Raw genomic sequence first — 18,945 nt, forward strand, 5'->3', positions numbered from 1 at the left:
AGGTAAAATATTTTTAGACAGAAGTCTTATTTTTTAAGTTGATGTTCCTTTAAAGGGAAAAAAAATAATCAAACAATATGGTCTAGAAGCTCTGGACCATGGACTGAAACTCAAGAACTCCAGTGCCCCATGCTGGCTTTGAAACCAGCTCCCTGGGAGGACTTCAGCATGTCATTTAATCTCTCTAACTCAGTTTTCTGATCTATAGAACAAAGGCAATAACATCACATTCAGATTATATGAATGTAATATTTGTTCACTGTTTTGGAAATTAAAAGCATGACAGCGAATAGAATAATTCATCATTAATGAATCACTCCTAAAAAAGAAATTCGTTTTACACTACACTATTCAATAGTATTCAGGAGACATCTTAACTGCTGGAAGAAATGTTCAGAATTCCAAAAGTTGAAATGCTTAAAGTGGTTAGAGCACAAAACTGGGAGCCAAAACTCTTGGATTCAATTCCCAGATCTGTCAATTAGAAAAATTGGAGTGCAAGGCTACAAGGTGAAGAGCTTGCCAGCAAAAGGACCCAGACTCCAGCTTTTCCAGTCCAGCCTAGTTTATATATTGCAAAAAGCTAAATGGTGGCTAAAATAGAGCTCAGATTCTCTGTGGCTCAAAAACCATATAGAAAAATGGGTATTCATGTTTTACAAACAAATTTATCAACAAAAATCTATCCAAGGTACTTATTTGGGGCCCCCATTTCCATGGTATCTGAATGCCTCATAGTTTTCTGGTAGGGAGGTGCTATTATCCCTACTTAACAGACCGGGGACTGAGGCATTGCGTGACAAAATGACTTGTCCAATGTCACAGAGGAAGTCTGTGGCAGAGCAGGGATTTGAACCCTGGTCTGCCAAGGCTCAGGCTAGCACTCTAGCCATAAGAGTGTTTTTTTTTTTAATTCTGTTAAATGCAAATATATTTAGGAAGCAACCATTTTATTCTGCAGTTTAACAGATACCCTTAACAAGTTCAAATGGGAAAGTACATGATTCTGTTTAATGTTTTGGAATATGTTCTGGTTTTTCATTAGAGATGAAGAGCAAGCTCAGGATATGAAAATGCACATTTTACTGAAAATTTCATGTCTCAACTCCCTTACCTAATGTCCTCATCCGTAACAATGAATGCTTTGCAAAGGGGCTGAGATGTATTGAGCCACACTGCTGGGTTCTTTTCCACTGCAGCAGAGATTTGCCCTGTGATAGGTGCAGAACTGGTGTGCAAAGCACTGGCGACAGCAGATAGGAGGGTCTCATCATTGTTGCCTGGGCCAACTCCTAAAATGTAAATTACAACACAATTAATTTATTTATGTCTTACTGTACACATGGTATGTATGACTATAAATGGCAGACTTTCTCCTGTTTGCAAGACAACTATGTATAAGATGTCACCCAGATGTATGAGCAGACACTTTAAGACCACATATCTAATGGCAATGATGATATGAAATACAAATGATTTGAAACCCTGTTAATGCAATTTTAACATATAGTAAAAATCCCAAAATATCTTCTATATTTGCTATTTGTAAAGTGCTAACTTACAAATTGGCTACAGTTTCCTCAAAGGTCAACCAATTTAATGATCTGGGTTCCTTCTCCAGCAATTATCTTGTCTTCAAGTACATTTATTAATGTAACATTTGATCTTGAAATACAATTTCTCTTTGTAGCTTTTAACGTTAATCTATACCCCAGTATCACAATTCTCTTTACTTCAGTGCCACAAGGAATGAAGCCAATGCTGGCAAGTAGTAGTGAAGTCTTTCACAACTCTTTCAAATTCCTATAGAGGTCTCCAATGTGGTAGAATAAACAATTACTAACTGTGACCTATAACTTATTGAATTTCGTATCAATTGCACTTGTGCCAAGAAAAGAGTACAACTCTGAAATGTTCTTTATATTAGTTAAGTAAGTAACTCGATAAAAGATAAAACCCTTTTGAGGAGACAGGTGTTTCTGCCAGCAAGCACATGTCAAGATCTGAGGGTTACTAAAGTAAATTAAAGTCAGAGATACATACTGTAACAGCTAAGAATATTTGAAAAGCTAACTATCTTTTTTTAGGTTTCAACCCATTGTTTCATGTTCTCTGTGTGTGTATATAAATCTCCCCTCTGTTTTTTCCACCAAATGCATCCGATGAAGTGAGCTGTAGCTCAGGAAAGCTTATGCTCTAATAAATTTGTTAGTCTCTAAGGTGCCACAAGTACTCCTTTTCTTTTATCTTTTTTTATACATTCTGCTTACTAGGCATAGCATAGTTACTAAAGGCATACAGTACCTTGAAGACCTTTAGGTAGCTCCATGGATTTTATAATTTGTTCACTTACATCAGATGCACTTAGGCCTTGTAGCCTCTTCTCCCAGAAAAGCTGAAAGATGGAAAGTGAGATTGCTTGTTAGCAAAGAAAAATATACGTGGAAGCATAGCACAAACAGAATCATGTTTATATTAGCATAGAGTTTATTCACAACTAAAACACGTAGGACACTTAAACAAGGAAAGTGATAACTGGTGATCTACAACTGCACCCTATTAAATAAAAAGGAGTAATATCACTTTTAATATCCACACAACTTACTACATAAAGACTGGGGCATATTTATTCTTCCATTGATTATCCCATCCACCGACTGGAGCTTTGTCACTGACTTTCATGGGAGTGGGATCAAACCCTTAGTATTTTCTAATGAAAAAAGTTATCTGAAATACAACTCAAATTAAGTCCAATTTCTCTACCCCTGCCACCTGTTTGTCAGGCACAAAAATGGATTAGTAGCCTGAGATACTCCTACAGAAGGGTGTAGATTCCTTCTTTCTACTTCTATCTACCAATATTATGACTTTTAGGCAACGTCTACATTATGTTTTAAAATCTGCGGTAGAGTCTCAGAGCCCATGTCTATAGACTCAGGCTCACAGAGCTCGTACTAAAAACAACTGTATGGATTCTGAGGGGAGACTGGGTGAGGAAAGTGGTCAGTGGAAGCATGTGACTAAAAGGACCAGGCAGAGGAAAAGACGGGCTAGTGAAGGAGAAATAGAGCTTAGGAACAGGTTTGCAGAGTTGGAAAATGAAGAAGGGGCTCAGCAGGTACTTGTTGAAGGTGGAAGGGTAAGGAAGAAGAGAAGAGAGGCTAGTCCTATAGGAAAAGCGGAAGAGTCAAGGGAGACTACACCAAATATGAGCCCCAGGAGGATACAGGATGGGTTGAAGAGGATTATAAGGGAAAATAGGAATGGAAAGAACTTGCAGCCAGAGGGAACAGGGGAGAGACTGGAGAATAGAACTGTCACCAGGAAAAGGCAGGTCTATGTGATCGGGGACTCTTTATTGAGAAGAATAGACAGGCCTGTAACTAGAGCTGATCCAGAGAATAGAAGGGTGTGCTGTCTTCCGGGTGCTAAGATACGGGATGTAGATCTGAGGTTGAAAAGGATCCTAAAGGGAGCGGGAAAGAATCCCCTAGTTATCCTTCATGTGGGAACAAATGATACAGCCAGATTCTCGCTGGAAAGTATTAAGGGAGACTATGCTAGGCTGGGGAAGACGCTTAAGGAAATTGAGGCTCAAGTGATCTTTAGTGGGATCCTTCCTGTTCCTAGAGAAGGGCAACAAAGGTGTGACAAGATTATGACTGTCAACAGATGGTTTAGGCAGTGGTGCTATAAGGAGGGCTTTGGGATGTATGGCCACTGGGAGGCATTCACGGACAGAGGACAGTTCTCTCGGGATGGACTTCATCTGAGTAGGGAAGAAAACAGACTTCTAGGATCAAGGCTGGCACAACTGATAAAGAGAGCTTTAAACTAGGAATTAGGGGGAGATGGTTGGGAGATGTCCAGGTAATCTCCACGCCAGATTTTAGCATTGAGAGGGAAGAAGACGAAGTAAGAAAGGATACAGCCGTGGGTAGGAGAATGTATATAAGGAGCGAGGGCGGTGTGGATACTAGTCTAATAAGTTATACTGGCTGTAGAATGACTGTGCCTAATAGGGTACAAAATGTGAGCGAGGCCAAACAGCAAAAATTAAGATATTTGTACACCAATGCGAGGAGCCTAGGTAACAAAATGGAGGAACTAGAGCTACTGGGGCAGGAAGTGAAACCGGATATTATAGGGATAACAGAAACATGGTGGAATAGTAGTCATGACTGGACTACAGGTATTGAAGGGTATGTGCTGTTTAGGAAAGACAGAAACAAAGGTAAAGGTGGTGGAGCAGCATTGTATATCAATGATGAGGTAGAATGTAAAGAAATAAGAAGCGAAGCAATGGATAAGACGGAGTCCGTCTGGGCAAAAATTACATTGGGTAAGATAACTAGTAAAGCCTCTCCTACGATAGTGCTTGGGGTGTGCTATAGACCTCCGGGGCCTAATTTGGATATGGATAGAGCCCTTTTTAATGTTCTTAATAAAGTAAATACTAATGGAAACTGCGTGATCGTGGGAGACTTTAACCTCCCAGATATAGACTGGAGGACCAGGGCTAGTAATAATAATAGGGCTCAGATTTTCCTAGATGCGATAGCTGATGGATTCCTTCATCAAGTAGTTGCTGAACCGACTAGAGGGGATGCCATTTTAGATTTAATTTTGGTGAGTAGCGAGGACCTCATAGAAGAAATGGTTGTAGGGGACAATCTTGGCTCAAGTGATCATGAGCTAATTCAGTTCAAACTAAATGGAAGGACTCACAAAAATAAATCTGCAACTAGAGTTTTTGATTTCAAAAGGGCTGACTTTCAAAAATTATGGAAATTAGTTAGGGAAGTGGATTGGACTGAAGAATTTATGGATCTAAAGGTAGAGGAGGCCTGGGATTACTTTAAATCAAAGCTGCAGAAGCTATCGGAAGCCTGTATCCCAAGAAAGGGGAAAAAATTCATAGGAAGGAGTTGTAGACCAAGCTGGATGAGCAAGCATCTTAGAGAGGTGATTAAGAAGAAGCAGAAAGCATACAGGGAGTGGAAGATGGGAGGGATCAGCAAGGAAATCTACCTAATTGAGGTCAGAACATGTAGGGATAAAGTGAGACAGGCTAAAAGTCGAGTAGAGTTGGACCTTGCAAAGGGAATTAAAACCAATAGTAAAAGGTTCTATAGCCATATAAATAAGAAGAAAACTAAGAAAGAAGAAGTGGGGTCGCTAAACACTGAGGATGGAGTGGAGGTTAAGGATAATCTAGGCATGGCCCAATATCTAAACAAATACTTTGCCTCGGTCTTTAATAAGGCTAAAGAGGATCTTAGGGATAATGGTAGCATGACAAATGGGAATGAGGATATGGAGGTAGATATTACCATATCTGAGGTAGAAGCAAAACTCAAACAGCTTAATGGGACTAAATCGGGGGGCCCAGACAATCTTCATCCGAGAATATTAAAGGACTTGGCACCTGAATTTGCATGCCCATTAGCAAGAATTTTTAATGAATCTGTAAACTCAGGAGTAGTACCGAATGATTGGAGAATTGCTAATATAGTTCCTATTTTTAAGAAAGGGAAAAAAAGTGATCCAGGTAACTACAGGCCAGTTAGTTTGACATCTGTAGTATGCAAGGTCCTGGAAAAAATTTTGAAGGAGAAATTAGTTAAGGACATTGAAGTCAATGGTAAATGGGACAAAATACAACATGGTTTTACAAAAGATAGATCGTGCCAAACCGACCTAATCTCCTTTTTTGTTAAAAGTAACAGATTTTTTAGATAAAGGAAATGCAGTGGATCTAATTTACCTAGATTTCAGTAAGGTATTTGATACCGTGCTACATGGGGAATTATTAGTTAAATTGGAGAAGATGGGGATCAATATGAACATCAAAAGGTGGATAAGGAATTGGTTAAAGGGGAGACTGCAACGGGTCCTACTGAAAGGCGAACTGTCAGGTTGGAGGGAGATTACCAGTGGAGTTCCTCAGGGATCGGTTTTGGGACCAATCTTATTTAATCTTTTTATTACTGACCTTGGCACAAAAAGTGGGAGTGTGCTAATAATGTTTGCAGATGATACAAAGCTGGGAGGTATTGCCAATTCAGAGAAGGATCGGGATATTATAGAGGAGGATCTGGATGACCTTGTAAACTGGAGTAATAGTAATAGGATGAAATTTAATAGTGAGAAGTGTAAGGTTATGCATTTAGGGATTAATAACAAGAATTTTAGTTATAAATTGGGGACGCATCAATTAGAAGTAACGGAAGAGGAGAAGGACCTTGGAGTATTGGTTGATCATAGGATGACTATGAGCTGCCAATGTGATATGGCTATGAAAAAGCTAATGCGGTTTTGGGATGCATCAGGAGAGGCATTTCCAGTAGGGATAAGGAGGTTTTAGTACCATTATACAAGGCACTGGTGAGACCTCACCTAGAATACTGTGTGCAGTTCTGGTCTCCCATGTTTAAAAAGGATGAATTCAAACTGGAGCAGGTACAGAGAAGGGCTACTAGGATGATCGGAGGAATGGAAAACTTGTCTTATGAAAGGAGACTTAAGGAGGTTGGCTTGTTTAGCCTAACTAAAAGAAGGTTGAGGGGAGATATGATTGCCCTCTATAAATATATCGGAGGGATAAATACAGGAGAGGGAGAGGAATTATTTCAGCTCAGCACCAATGTGGACACAAGAACAATGGGTATAAACTGGCCACCAGGAAGTTTAGACTTGAAATTAGACGAAGGTTTCTAACCATCGGAGGAGTGAAGTTTTGGAATAGTCTTCCAAGGGAAGCAGTGGGGGCAAAAGATCTATCTGGTTTTAAGATTCTACTCGATAAGTTTATAGAGGAGATGGTATGATGGGATAATGGGATTTTGGTAAAAGTAATTGATCTTTAAATATTCAGGGTAAATAGGACTAATGCCCTGAGATGGGATATTAGATGGATGGGATCTGAGTTACCCAGGAAAGAATTTTCTGTAGTATCTGGCTGGTGAATCTTGCCCATATGCTCAGGGTTTAGCTGATTGCCATATTTGGGGTCGGGAAGGAATTTTCCTCCAGGTCACATTGGAGAGGCCCTGGAGGTTTTTCGCCTTCCTCTGTAGCATGGGGCATGGGTGACTTGAGGGAGGCTTCTCTGCTCCTTGAAGTCTTTAAACCATGATTTAAGGACTTTAATAGCTCAGACATAGGTGAGGTTTCTGGTAGGAGTGGGTGGGTGAGATTTTGTGGCCTGCGCTGTGCAGGAGGTCGGACTAGATGATCAGAAAGGTCCCTTCTGACCTTAGTATCTATGAATCTATGAAGTTGAGGCTTAGGCTGGAGCTTGGGTTCTGAAGCCAGCCCCCTCCTTAAGCTTCAGAGCCCACACTCCAGTAAAGTCTACACTGCATAGCACAAGCCTAAGACTGTAGACCCAGGCTTTGAGTCTCGCTGCTGAGAGTTTTAAAAACACAGCATACACATACTCTTAGGTTCCTCCTGCCAGTACTACTGAGTTCTTAATACAATACTAAACCAGCCATATTAGTGAAGGTCATTCAAAAAACGAAAAATTCTCAAAAAATTGGCTAGAGGCAACCTGTCCACTCACTGTGGTCTTCATATACATGTATGTTCATGCATGTATGAGTAGCCTACACTCCGGTTACGATAGAGCACTGCACAATTGGACATATAGTCTCCACAGCTATCACCTCTGAACACTGAAAGCAGGTAGGAATAAGTTCCATTTTAAATAAAATTAGGCATTTCCTTCATTCTTGGCAAGTTAGTAATGTACCACTTAGTTGGGATCTCCGATATAGAGTACAAACAGTAAGGGATTAGTGGCTATAACATTTGATTTTTCCCCTCCTTCACCCACCACGTATCTTTGGAATTAATGAGTGTACTCAATGTATTCAGACTTCCTTCATTAAAAGAACAATCAAGTTCATATTGAAATGCAATAAACTTCTGAACAAGAATCATTAAAGAGAAACCATTTTCTCAGGAATGGAGGGCACTATCCATGGGGAGGAAAAGGTTAACGAGAAAGTCAACTGTTTTAAAGCACTGACAGGAAAATGTGACAAGCAATTGCTGTGGGGATTCTTGTGCTTGTTCCATCATGACCTCTGGACCAGTGGGTGAATGATAATTTACCTACTCTGAATGTTGCAAGTAAAAAGAGATTAACTTTCTACAGATAGTCATCCAACACTACTGCTCTCTTAACTGGACAACAAAATATTTATGACTGTTTTACAAACTGTATCTTAACTGAGTAAGACCTTTGGATCATCCAGTTTGACCCAACACTTGTGCTGATTGTGGGACTATTTGACTACAATAGTTCCACTGACAGATTATTCTAACCTGTTCTTGGACATCTCTGTGACTCAACAGTTTCCTTTGATATCTGTCACTCCTCGTTTGCTCATACAACTACGAACACTTAATCTGAATCCTAAAATTCCTCCTGTGAACTCTCCCCCAATTTCTGAACTCTTATTTCTAGCTGAAGCTTTCCTTTCCTCATTTGCAGGCCTGGGGTTTCCTGTTTTACTCTTTTGTGAAAAAGATTCCCTCTTTAAATTATAGCTCCCTCCCTTAAATTATATTGTTACCTTGATGGTAGTTGAAGACAGATTATTTCCCTTGCATCTTAATTTTTTTAACTGTATACATTTAGCATCCTGAGTCTTTCGTGTGTATTATTTGACACTCTCTGTATCATTAAAACATTGTATTCCAAAGAAGTATAATAGATTTCCTATAAGAACCAATACCGCTCTTTGGATAAAGTGATAATGACTTTAAAATTCTAGAACACTGAAGAAATCCATGTTTTATTTACTATGAAAGTGTAAGTAGCAACTCTATAACTAAGAGTACACTGAGATATGCATAAGCAGAGAAAAAGAATTAAAATCCTTCTCATTCAGTTTAATCATTGATTTTAGTCTCAGTTTGGCACAATAACTCTTCTGAGGACAAATGAGTTATTTTAGTAAAATAACTACTAATTTCTGCAAAAGAAACTTTTTAAAATGCTTCCTTTCAAAAATTGTGCCCTGTTACTCTAGCTAAACACTCAAGGCCCAAGAACTTCCATCTCCACCCACAGAGATTACATCACAGGGTATGCCTATACTGCAAAGAAAAACCTGCAGCACTGGAGCTCAGAGCTTGGGTCAACTTATGTGGGCTCCCAGGGCTCAGGCTACAAAATATCAGTGTAGACATTCAGGCTTGGGCTGGAGCCTTGGCTCTGAAAGCTGATGAGGATCAGAGTATGAATATCTAACTGCTATTGTTAGTCCTGCAGCCCAAACTGTGTGATTGACCCGGGCTTTTGAGATTGGGGTGATGGATTTTCTTTGCACATAGATGTACCCTCATATACTATTGTTCTCTGATGCCAACAGCTTGCTTCCCCAAATCACTCTCTCTACTCCTCACATAGACCATGAGGTGCCAGGGAGGAAGGTTAGGTAATAGGGGATACATGGATGTGCGGAGGCACTGGGAGAAACATGGTTGCTCCAGGATGGATATCTGGAGAGCAAGGATATGGAAGAACTTGGAGTAGGAAGCCCAGTGTCCAGGGAGATTAACAGTACTTCCCTACCTCACAGGAATGTTATGTGGATAAATACTTTAAGAACTGTGAGGTACTCAGATACTATGGTGATAGGGACTGTATAAATACCTAAAATAGATAAATCATTCTAGTCTGACCTCCTGCATAACACAGGCCATAGGACTTCCCTGAATTAATTTCTGCTTCAAGTCCAATAGCTGTGGATTGAACTAAAATCATGTCTTTTTGAAAAACATCCAGTGGGAAAGATTGCTAGAGGTAAGAATCCACCACAATTTTTAGTGAGTTGTTCCAATGGTTATAAACCCTCAACATTATAAATTTGCTCCTTATTTCTAGTCTGAATTTATCTAGCTTCAACTTTCAGTCATGGGATCTTGTTATATCTCTTTCTGCTAATTAAAAAACCCTCTATTATCAAATTTGAGTTCCCCATATAGGCAGTTGTAGACTGACCAAGTCACCTCTTAACCTTCTCCTTAATAAGCTAAATAGATTGAGCTCAATGAAACTTTTGCTAAAAGGCATGTTTACCAAAACTTTTATCATTCTCGTGGCTCTTCTCTGAACAGTCTTCAATTCAACAACAACTTTCCTGTATTGTGAACACCAACAAAGGACACAAGATTTCAGTAGCTCTTGCACCAGTGCCAAATACAAAGGTAAAATAACCTCCCTACTCTGACTCAATATTCCCCTATTTCTACACTAGTCATGTTAGCCACAGCCTCACACTGGGAGCTCATGTTCAGCTAATTATCCACCATTCTTCAAGTCTTTTTCAGGGTCACTGTTTCTCCAAATAGAGTCCCTCATCCTGTTAGTATGGGATACATTCTTTGGCCATTCTCCCAGCACTCCAGTGAAATAAGGAATATTCTTTTACAGAGGGGAAATTGAAGTAAAGAGATTAAGTGACTTGCCCAAAGTGACACAGGGAATCTGTGGCAGAGCCAGAAATTCAGCCCATATCTCCTGACTCATCAGATATAAGCTACCCTTCTTCTCTGGTGGGAGAAGTAATGAGGGAACATGAAGCCACAGTTGCAAGGATGGGTAGAACTTTATTTCCTTGCTAGGTTTCTGTTGGTGATCCTTCGCACGTCCTTTGCACTTGTACAATTAGGTTATTTGGATTTTTATTAAGTGAAGTATTTTGTTTGGCAAATCATAATAAGCAATAGTTTTAAATAATTTAAATAATAATTTAAAATCATTTTTAAAACATTTAAAAAAATTTTTGCCTCCCTGATATTCTTTCACTTTTCCAAGAAAAATTTTGGATCATGTCTCTGTTTGGCCCAATGATTAAGTATTTATTCACAGTGGAACAGACACTGGGCCAAGAGAGAGCAAGGCCGTGAAAACAGTCCCTCTGCTCCAATCACTCTTTCATTGTTTATCCACAGCAGAAGAGCTTTAACAAGAGAGATTAAGGAAGCCTACATCAGACTATCAGTGATTAGAGCACTATCCTGAGAGGTGGGAGACCTCTATTCAAATCTTTCTCTCCGTCTGGAAGAAAGGGGAGAATTGAACCTTGCTCTCTCACATTCCAGGTGAGCAGTTCTAACCACTGGGCTTAAAGTATATGGTGGCCACACACACCAGCTCCCTGTTTTGTGTAGAGTCAGGCAGGCACTTAATTCATTCCTGCAGGAAATGCTTTAGGTATCTAAGATGCCAGACTCCAGGCGACTGGTTCTTGTTTGTGGATTGCTAAGCAGATACAGGCACCTCCCTGCAGCACAGACTTATGAGCCTATCTCTGAGAGAGAGGTGGGCTTAGCACACATCCTCTGGTCAGCATCTCCCTTTGGCTAGCTTAGGCAGCTCTGTGACTAGTGTGCTTCCTCCTGTGGATAGCAGTCTAAGGTGTCTATCTCTTCCTATTCTACGAATAGAAAGCTAGGCGCCTTGTTCGACTTCGTGAATCACAGTGTTGGTCCTGTGATTTTTCTAGGCCCCTAACAGTTAGGTGCTGTAATGTTCAGTATTGGAATGCCTAAATCCCTGTGCCTAAATCCACTGATAGATTAGTCTCCCTATTACTGTAACGACTGAATACAAAGTGTTATGAGCTGCCAGTTTTCCTTAGCACAATAAATGGAAACAGCCTGTTTTACACAGTTGCCCTGTGACTAAAGAGTAACATGACTGCACTGGCCTTTTCCATCTCATTCCTCATATTAAGTGTTACTTTTAAAAAAATATGTAAGCATTGGAATCACTTTGCTAATAAGTGATTGCCCATGCAGTTAGAACAAGTAGTCCAGAACACAGAAAGACTAAGGGTCTCAGGGTACGTCTACACTGCAACTGGACACCATCAACTGGCTCAGGCTTGCAGGGCTCAGGCTAAGGAGCGGCTGAAATATGATGTAGATGCTTGGGCTCTGGCTGGAGTCTGGGCTCTAGGATCCTCCCAACTCACAGGGTCCTAGAACCCTATCTCCAGCCCAAGATGTGGTGAACATCTACACCACTATTAAACAGACTACAAGCCTAAGTCCAGAAAGTCTGAGTCTGTTGGCATGGGCCCATCACAGGTTTTTAACTGCAGTGTAGACATACCCTCAATCTTGCAAACCCTTAGCATTGGAAGTACTCTCATGGAAGTCAACAGGACTGTCTACAGGAGTTATATTGTGCAAAACTAGGCCCTAAGAGGACAGGGCAATTTTACTTATTATAATGTAAAGCATAAGATAGTTTGCAGCTTAATTACTGAAAAGCTACACTTTAATCCTCCTATGGTGACAGCTACAGAAATGATTTCTCTTCCTGATATTCCTTGCATTGGTAGTTAGAAATGTAGATCTCCCACCCCCAGTTACTATATAGTTTAATAGAGAAGAAAGAGGGATCAGTTAGTTGGGGCACTGGCCTAGGGATACTCAGGTTACGGGATACGGGATACTCAGGTTCAATTCCCTGCTCTGCCACAGAGTTTCCATGTGACCTTGGGCAAATCACTTAGCCTCCCTGTGCCTCAGTTCCCCATTTATAAAAAGGGGGTCGAGGAGACAGCGCCTCTGAAATAAAACTGCACATGGAGAGATCATGAAAATGACACCCCTAAAACCATGTCAAACTTTATGCATGTATGTATTCTGTGCTTAATAAGACATATTTCACCAGGTATCACAAAATGTGTGAAGTTGTTCAATACTGTATTAAATCAAGAAGTACAATACATGATTTAGAGTCTCCACAAGAGGTTTAGCTGGAAACAGGAACTCTGCATGGAAGAGGCAGGGAAGCCCTTCTTTCTCCAACTTCTTAGAATTAACGATCCAACAATCCAAGGGAAAAATCAGAACAGGCAACTCACACATTTACAGTAAGTTCTTAGGAGTACTTGTGCTCCGTTAGTATATATTATCAGTTTTTGAGAGTTGTTTAAAAAAATCTTAACAGAAAATGGCTTTGGAAAATTGTTACAATATAATCCTTAGGTACCACTGATCAGCTAGTCAAAGTTCAGGCCCTGGGACAGAGGCACTTACTTTCTAATGTGCTGAGGGGTGTCTGGAGGGGTTCTCAAACCCCAGCTCTGCCCCAGACCCCGCACCCACTCCACCCCTTCCCTCGAGGGCCCACCCCGAGCACCCCCCACCCTCGCCCCACTCCCTTCCCCCGCAGCGCCTCCTGCATGCCGTGAAATAGCTGATCTGGGGTGGGCAGGAGGCACTGGGTTGGAGGGGGGAGGTACTGATCGGCGTGGATAGCGGCAGGTGGGAGGTGCAGGAACAGCTGATCGGGGGGCTGCCGGTGGCACCAACCAGTTTTTTTTTCCCTTGATTACCTGAGGAGTCTGCACCTATGCCCTGGGGTATTTCCAGTTAGAAAGTGGAAGTCCAGTATTCTGTTTGATGCAATCATATATTTACACAGAATGTAAAGAATCCTGCTTCTCCAAATGCAGGAGAAACTAAAAACAAAAGGAGCAGCTTTTTAGCTCACAACTCTAAACCTCTTTAGCCAACAGATGCAAAATCTCTCTTTCTAGCTTTTCAGAGTCATATTGAGCCCACAGGCTTCTGCTTGACTTTCTTGCTTTTCCCTCTTTCTCTCACTGTTCATTCTCATTCTTTCTTTCTTTCTCTCTCTCTCTTTGTGAGAGAACACTGTACTAGTTTCTCGGCAGACTCCATAAGGCCTTATTTTTTGTGTGGCCCCTGAAACTCTCTCTTCCGAGTAACTTAAATTAGGGGTGTGTTCACATATCAGACTGAATTAGGTTTTAACTCAACAACAACAAGAATTCACCCAGCTCATAACAATATAAATACATGCAATGGTTTTAATTTAATACATTATTCAACTCAGAACCAGCCACTACATCCTATGCTGTACTACTTTTCCTGCTTAGTTGCAGATTCTCAGAGTTCAACTCTCATTTCAGTGAGCACATGTGATCCTTGGGGAATGTTACAAGGCACATCTATTGCTCAGGATTATCCTGAGGTAAGTGGGTGAAGGAAGAGGGTCAACCCCTTTTGGAATTTCATTTTGGGAGGATCTAAGACATCAGCTGGGGTATATCATCTGATTCCTTAATTCCTATGGCAGAGGATCTTTTTCTGGTTAGACTGTATGAACAACCTGTGTATGTTTAAATGTCCAGAGGTTCTCATGGATTACTTAAGCCAAATGAAACGTGAAGGCACTGAGCTGAAACATTGGCAAGACAAATGTGATTAGTACTTATGCCACATTATACCAGCATTTAAAAAATGTTTTTTTAAAATTAAAACCAGATTTTATTTAAAACAGATTTTTATTTAAACAGGTTTATTTTTTTAAAAAAACTATTTAAAATAAATTTGAAATTGACAACTTATTATGATCTATTTAAATCATTTAAATACAAAAAATAATATAAGCAATACATATTTGCTGCCAAGTTTCCAAGAAAGTCAAACCACTGAAGAGGAAGTCACTGGCTTAGTACCTGGAGCCAGAGTTTGCTGAAGTGCTAAACCAGCTTTAGACAGCAGTAGCCTTTCCTGCAGCTGCAGAGAGAATACTTTCTTCATTTCAGTTTATTCACCTAGTTCAGTTCAATAACTAGTTCATTCAAAGTTCAGAAACCAACTGGGAGTTTAAAAAAAAAAAAAAAAGCAGGAAAGCTTGTTTTCCTTTTCTCAATCTATGAATAAAATCTAGGTGTAAGGGAGTATGATCTACTAGTTCTAAAATCCTGAAGGACATGGTGACCACAAATCAGTTCATTTCACTAACTACAAATATTTCCTTTAATCAGTTTTAATTGCAGAACATGTTTTGATAAACATTTTTTTCTTATTATCAAACATTTAACTTAATATTTTTATTGCATAAAACTAAAATGCTGTTTTTGTGCATTTTAATGGAATTTGAATTTCTATCCAAATTGGGCTTGACACAATCACAAGTAAAAAATTAATCTAGTTCATCATTGTTAATCATCATTAATCTAGTTCATCATTCATCATGGTACATCATTCACCATTTTCTAACATAATAAAAATGTAAAAACTAAGAATCTGAATAAATGTTATATAATTACTTAAAGAAGTCTGTGTGTGTGTGCGTGCGCGCGCGTGCGCTGTATCCTCCTGATTAGCAAAAGGAAGCACCAAATTACTGTAAATGCTATGTTCATTTTGCAAAAATCAACATGTTTTAATGGTTACCAATTAATGAGACAACCTTTCTTTAGGAAAATACCTAAAATGTACTAATACACAATAGGATTAAAATCTATTATTTAAATCAAGGTTTTCTGCTTGTTGAGTTAAATCATTATTAAAATCAGTGATTCAACTAGTTTTGATTTAAATCAATCCATCCTGAATTATACAAACATAATGCTTGCCCTAGGCTCTTGCCACTCATATTTAAAAGCACTACACTCATAACTCCAGCAGATAACTGGTCAAATCTCAAAATATCCACTACATAAAAAACCCTATTCCCTAAGTGAGACTTATGTTCAAACTTTTGGGGAAGAAACAGGTGGGCTTTGTAGCATGCACTGGAGGTCAAAAAGTTCAGGCTGGTTAGCATCAAGGAGTCCTGTGTTTTCAAGGAGAGAACATGTGCTTCACAAATAGTACAGCTTTTGATTCACCTTGGAGCAGTAACCTCTGGAGATTGAAACAGAGCGGACACCTAGAGGGCAGGGATACTGAAATCCATGAGGAAGAAAGGAGTTTTGGTTTGCCATGTCATTTAATATTCTTCAGTCAGATGTGAAATACTGAACAGGCAGCAGTACTAACTTAAGCAACTGATTGGCTAACTTATTGCCTGTTGACTTGAGGTGTAGCTCTTGGGTCTCCACTGGACTATATTATTTTTCTTTCTTCTGGGAATCCCCACTCCAGGTTCAAAAGGAAGTATGTGGCAGGAGCAGAGAGTACTTCCACAGTATAAAGTACTACCACATCTGGTGTCTGTTTGGATGGGAAGAGAGAGAGAGCAGTAGTTGGAAGAAGGTGCAGTTTCCTGACATTAGGCAAAATCATACTAGCTTTCAGCAATGATGAGGAAACAGGCTTTCTGCTTTTTACTGATTAAACTGCTCTTGAAGCCAATAGCTATTCTGACATTTTTCATCCAGAGTGATTCTGGGTAGCAGTCCAAGGTTGACTGCTTAACCTCAGCCAAAGCTGAGTGCAGTGCAACTCTGAAGCAGTAAGACAAGCAGCAATGATTGGAAGTCTGAGGGTTTCTGGTCCATGTAATGAAACAGACAAGAAAATGAAGCCTGGAATAAGGGAAACAAAATGCTACAAAATGCAAGTAGTAAAAAAATCATCATCAAAGGAGTAACTTCACTACTTTGAGCCACCTCAGTGAGACCCCAAAACAGGTTTTGGGTATGAGAGTAATTTCGGAAGAAAGTGAAGTAACTACAAGAGGACTATGTGAATGAGACAGACTTGAAGTTTGGCAGCATGTGGGCAAAAGCACTGTGCTTTGATGACAAATATAGTTTTAGCAAAGTGCCTCTGGATTGGTTGGTGTCAGTGTATGAAAAAAAAGTTGTTTGAGGATTTTAAAATAATTCATAGAAGTTGGAAGTGCATTCAATAGTTCAGCAGTGAAGGGGGCGGAAGGAAAAAAAAAGAGTAGTTTGTCAGCAAGCTTCTGTCTTCAATAAATAGACTCAGTCCCCACCTAAGGATACAGCCCAGATCTAGGAACCCTGGATGTGCAGCTGTACCTTCTCACACCCTCGTGTGGATTCCTCCTTCTTGATGAACAAGAAAGAGAACCAAGAACTACGTATTCCAGATGTTCCTGAACTGTGATCTAAAAGCCCTTTCCAGTGGCACATGAAGAGCTGTGCAGCATCATGATGATCCTGGCTCCATCCTTTGTGTGCAACTGCTGCCAGAACACCTAAAAGCATAGAACCACAGATGCCGCTAAGGTTTGTTGCTCCATAAAAGGAGTTCCCAACTCCACCAACACTCTCCCCAGAAGGAAGCTGCTGCTACAAGGTCATGGAGGAGCTACCATAAAGACATCTTCTACCTGAAGGAGCTGCTACCCGAAATCTCACTGCAACACCACCTAGGGAGCCACCAAAGAAATTGCTTCTGAGGCTATCACGTGACAAAGAAACTATTGGAATTGCTAAGGGGATAGCTACCACAAAGACTACCACAAAAAGGAGCCATTGAGACTACCACATGAAAAGTCAGGCTATGAAGGAATATTGGCAAAAATCTGGTTTCAAATTCTATTGAGAGGATGGAAGTAGATGGAGGTAAAAAAGAGAAAGGAGGCCAGACCAAGGTACTTAGAAAAAAAAAAAAAAAAAAGGAGTCAGGGACCTAGAGGGAGATTTGGGTTAGGATGGGGGAATAGTGAGGAACGTAGGCATAGAGAAACCACGACACATGAAGGTAGTAGGTTGATTGAACTTGAGTTTTAGCATGGGGGAAATTTGTACACGTGTGGGACTTGTGGGGGTGGCAACATCAACAGCAGTGGAAGTTTATTTTGAAAGTGTATGTGTGGGAAAGCGTGGAATGGATTTTGTTTGGAGGGGAAATTGATTGTATGTGGAAGGAATTCACTTTGATTTGGAAAGAGCAATCATGAGATTGCCTCACTACTAAGAGATGCTCTACAATATGAAATGTTGGGAAACCCTGGTGTACTCTCTCAGAGTCTAACTGAACTGTCAGTATCCAGTCCTGCCTCATTACTTTGTCCTGTAAAAGATCCTAATAGGGAACCATATCCTTGTTTTGTGGAAAGTAAGCAGGGCCTATGCACTCCATTGGACTTCTTCTATACTTGGTAGAATGTGCAGAATTACAGAATTTGAGTGTGCAAATCTATTCAAATGCACAATTAGGATAAAACCTATCATATGCATACACACATATGCAAGTGATTGCAGATGTGCAATTGCACACAGAGGTGGTAGTTGAGCTCCCTCTGGACCATTTGGCAATTTATATACCAAAAAGACCTCTATCATCATTTTGTGATAGATTATTTTTCCATGGAGGAGACTAATTTTTAAGAGATTTAGATGTCTTATATGAAAAGCATATAATCAATTGTCAAATTGTTTCACTAATATTTGTTACAATGTAAATAACAAGTAATCTATGGCCTGTTTTGAATTGCGACTTTCCTGAAATACAAAGCACAGGGAAGTCTTTATAAACTCAATCTCTATCACAGTTTATCTGGAGGTAAATTGAGAAGTGCTGGGAGAGTCTGCTTCTATCTGCATAATATTTCTACCAAGAAAACCCATCCCTAAATTTTAAAGAGGGTTTTAGGATTCCAGATTATTTTCTCTTTCTTTCTTCCTTCCTTCCTTTCTCCTCCCTCCCCCCTTTTCTTTTAAGTTGTTGTACTAGGAAAGTCTCTACACATAGTTTGGAAGAAAGTTTTCTAGTATATAGTATGCAACTAACTTCCTTGTTTACTGCACAATAATAAAAAAAATGTACTGTTTATAAATTTTCCAGGAGGGACTTTTACAACAATTCAAATTTATGGTTTGAAAATCTAACAACAGACAGGCTGGAAAGGAGTACAAACACTATGGTGGGAAATATATTTGAGCTGAACTTCACTCCCATGGTTGGTCCCCTCAAATCAATTATTTTAGCAATTGTGAAAATTATTATAGTAAAAAATATAATTTTTTGTTACTGTACCCCACCAATCCAGATTAGTGAGTTTACATATCACAGGGTTAGTCAAGCAATTGCAGCACTATGAATTTTAAGCTTTTTGGATTTTCTGCATACTGTTAACTCTGCACTACCCAGAACCACATGAGCTTTACTGAACAGAAGAAAAAGCTAAAATCAGTGCCTTTAAAGACCCAGGGAAATTGCAGACAAGCTGAAGCCACA

At 39.8% G+C, this 18,945-nt stretch overlaps 1 protein-coding gene across 1 annotated transcript in view; it reads right to left on the reverse strand.

Moving 5' to 3' along the window:
* MBD2 (methyl-CpG binding domain protein 2) overlaps positions 1 to 18,945 on the reverse strand; it is a 64,381-nt gene that overhangs the window by 16,639 nt on the left and 28,797 nt on the right. Inside the window, exons 4-5 of the mRNA XM_038403276.2 lie at positions 2,305 to 2,395; positions 1,115 to 1,292 (exon numbers count right to left, since the gene is read on the reverse strand). Of these exons, the coding sequence (XP_038259204.1) occupies positions 1,115 to 1,292; positions 2,305 to 2,395 (269 nt within the window). The remainder of the gene's footprint in view (positions 1 to 1,114; positions 1,293 to 2,304; positions 2,396 to 18,945) is intronic.

Source organism: Dermochelys coriacea, chromosome 5 (genome assembly GCF_009764565.3).
Source record: "Dermochelys coriacea isolate rDerCor1 chromosome 5, rDerCor1.pri.v4, whole genome shotgun sequence".
Taxonomy (NCBI): Eukaryota; Metazoa; Chordata; order Testudines; family Dermochelyidae; genus Dermochelys; species Dermochelys coriacea.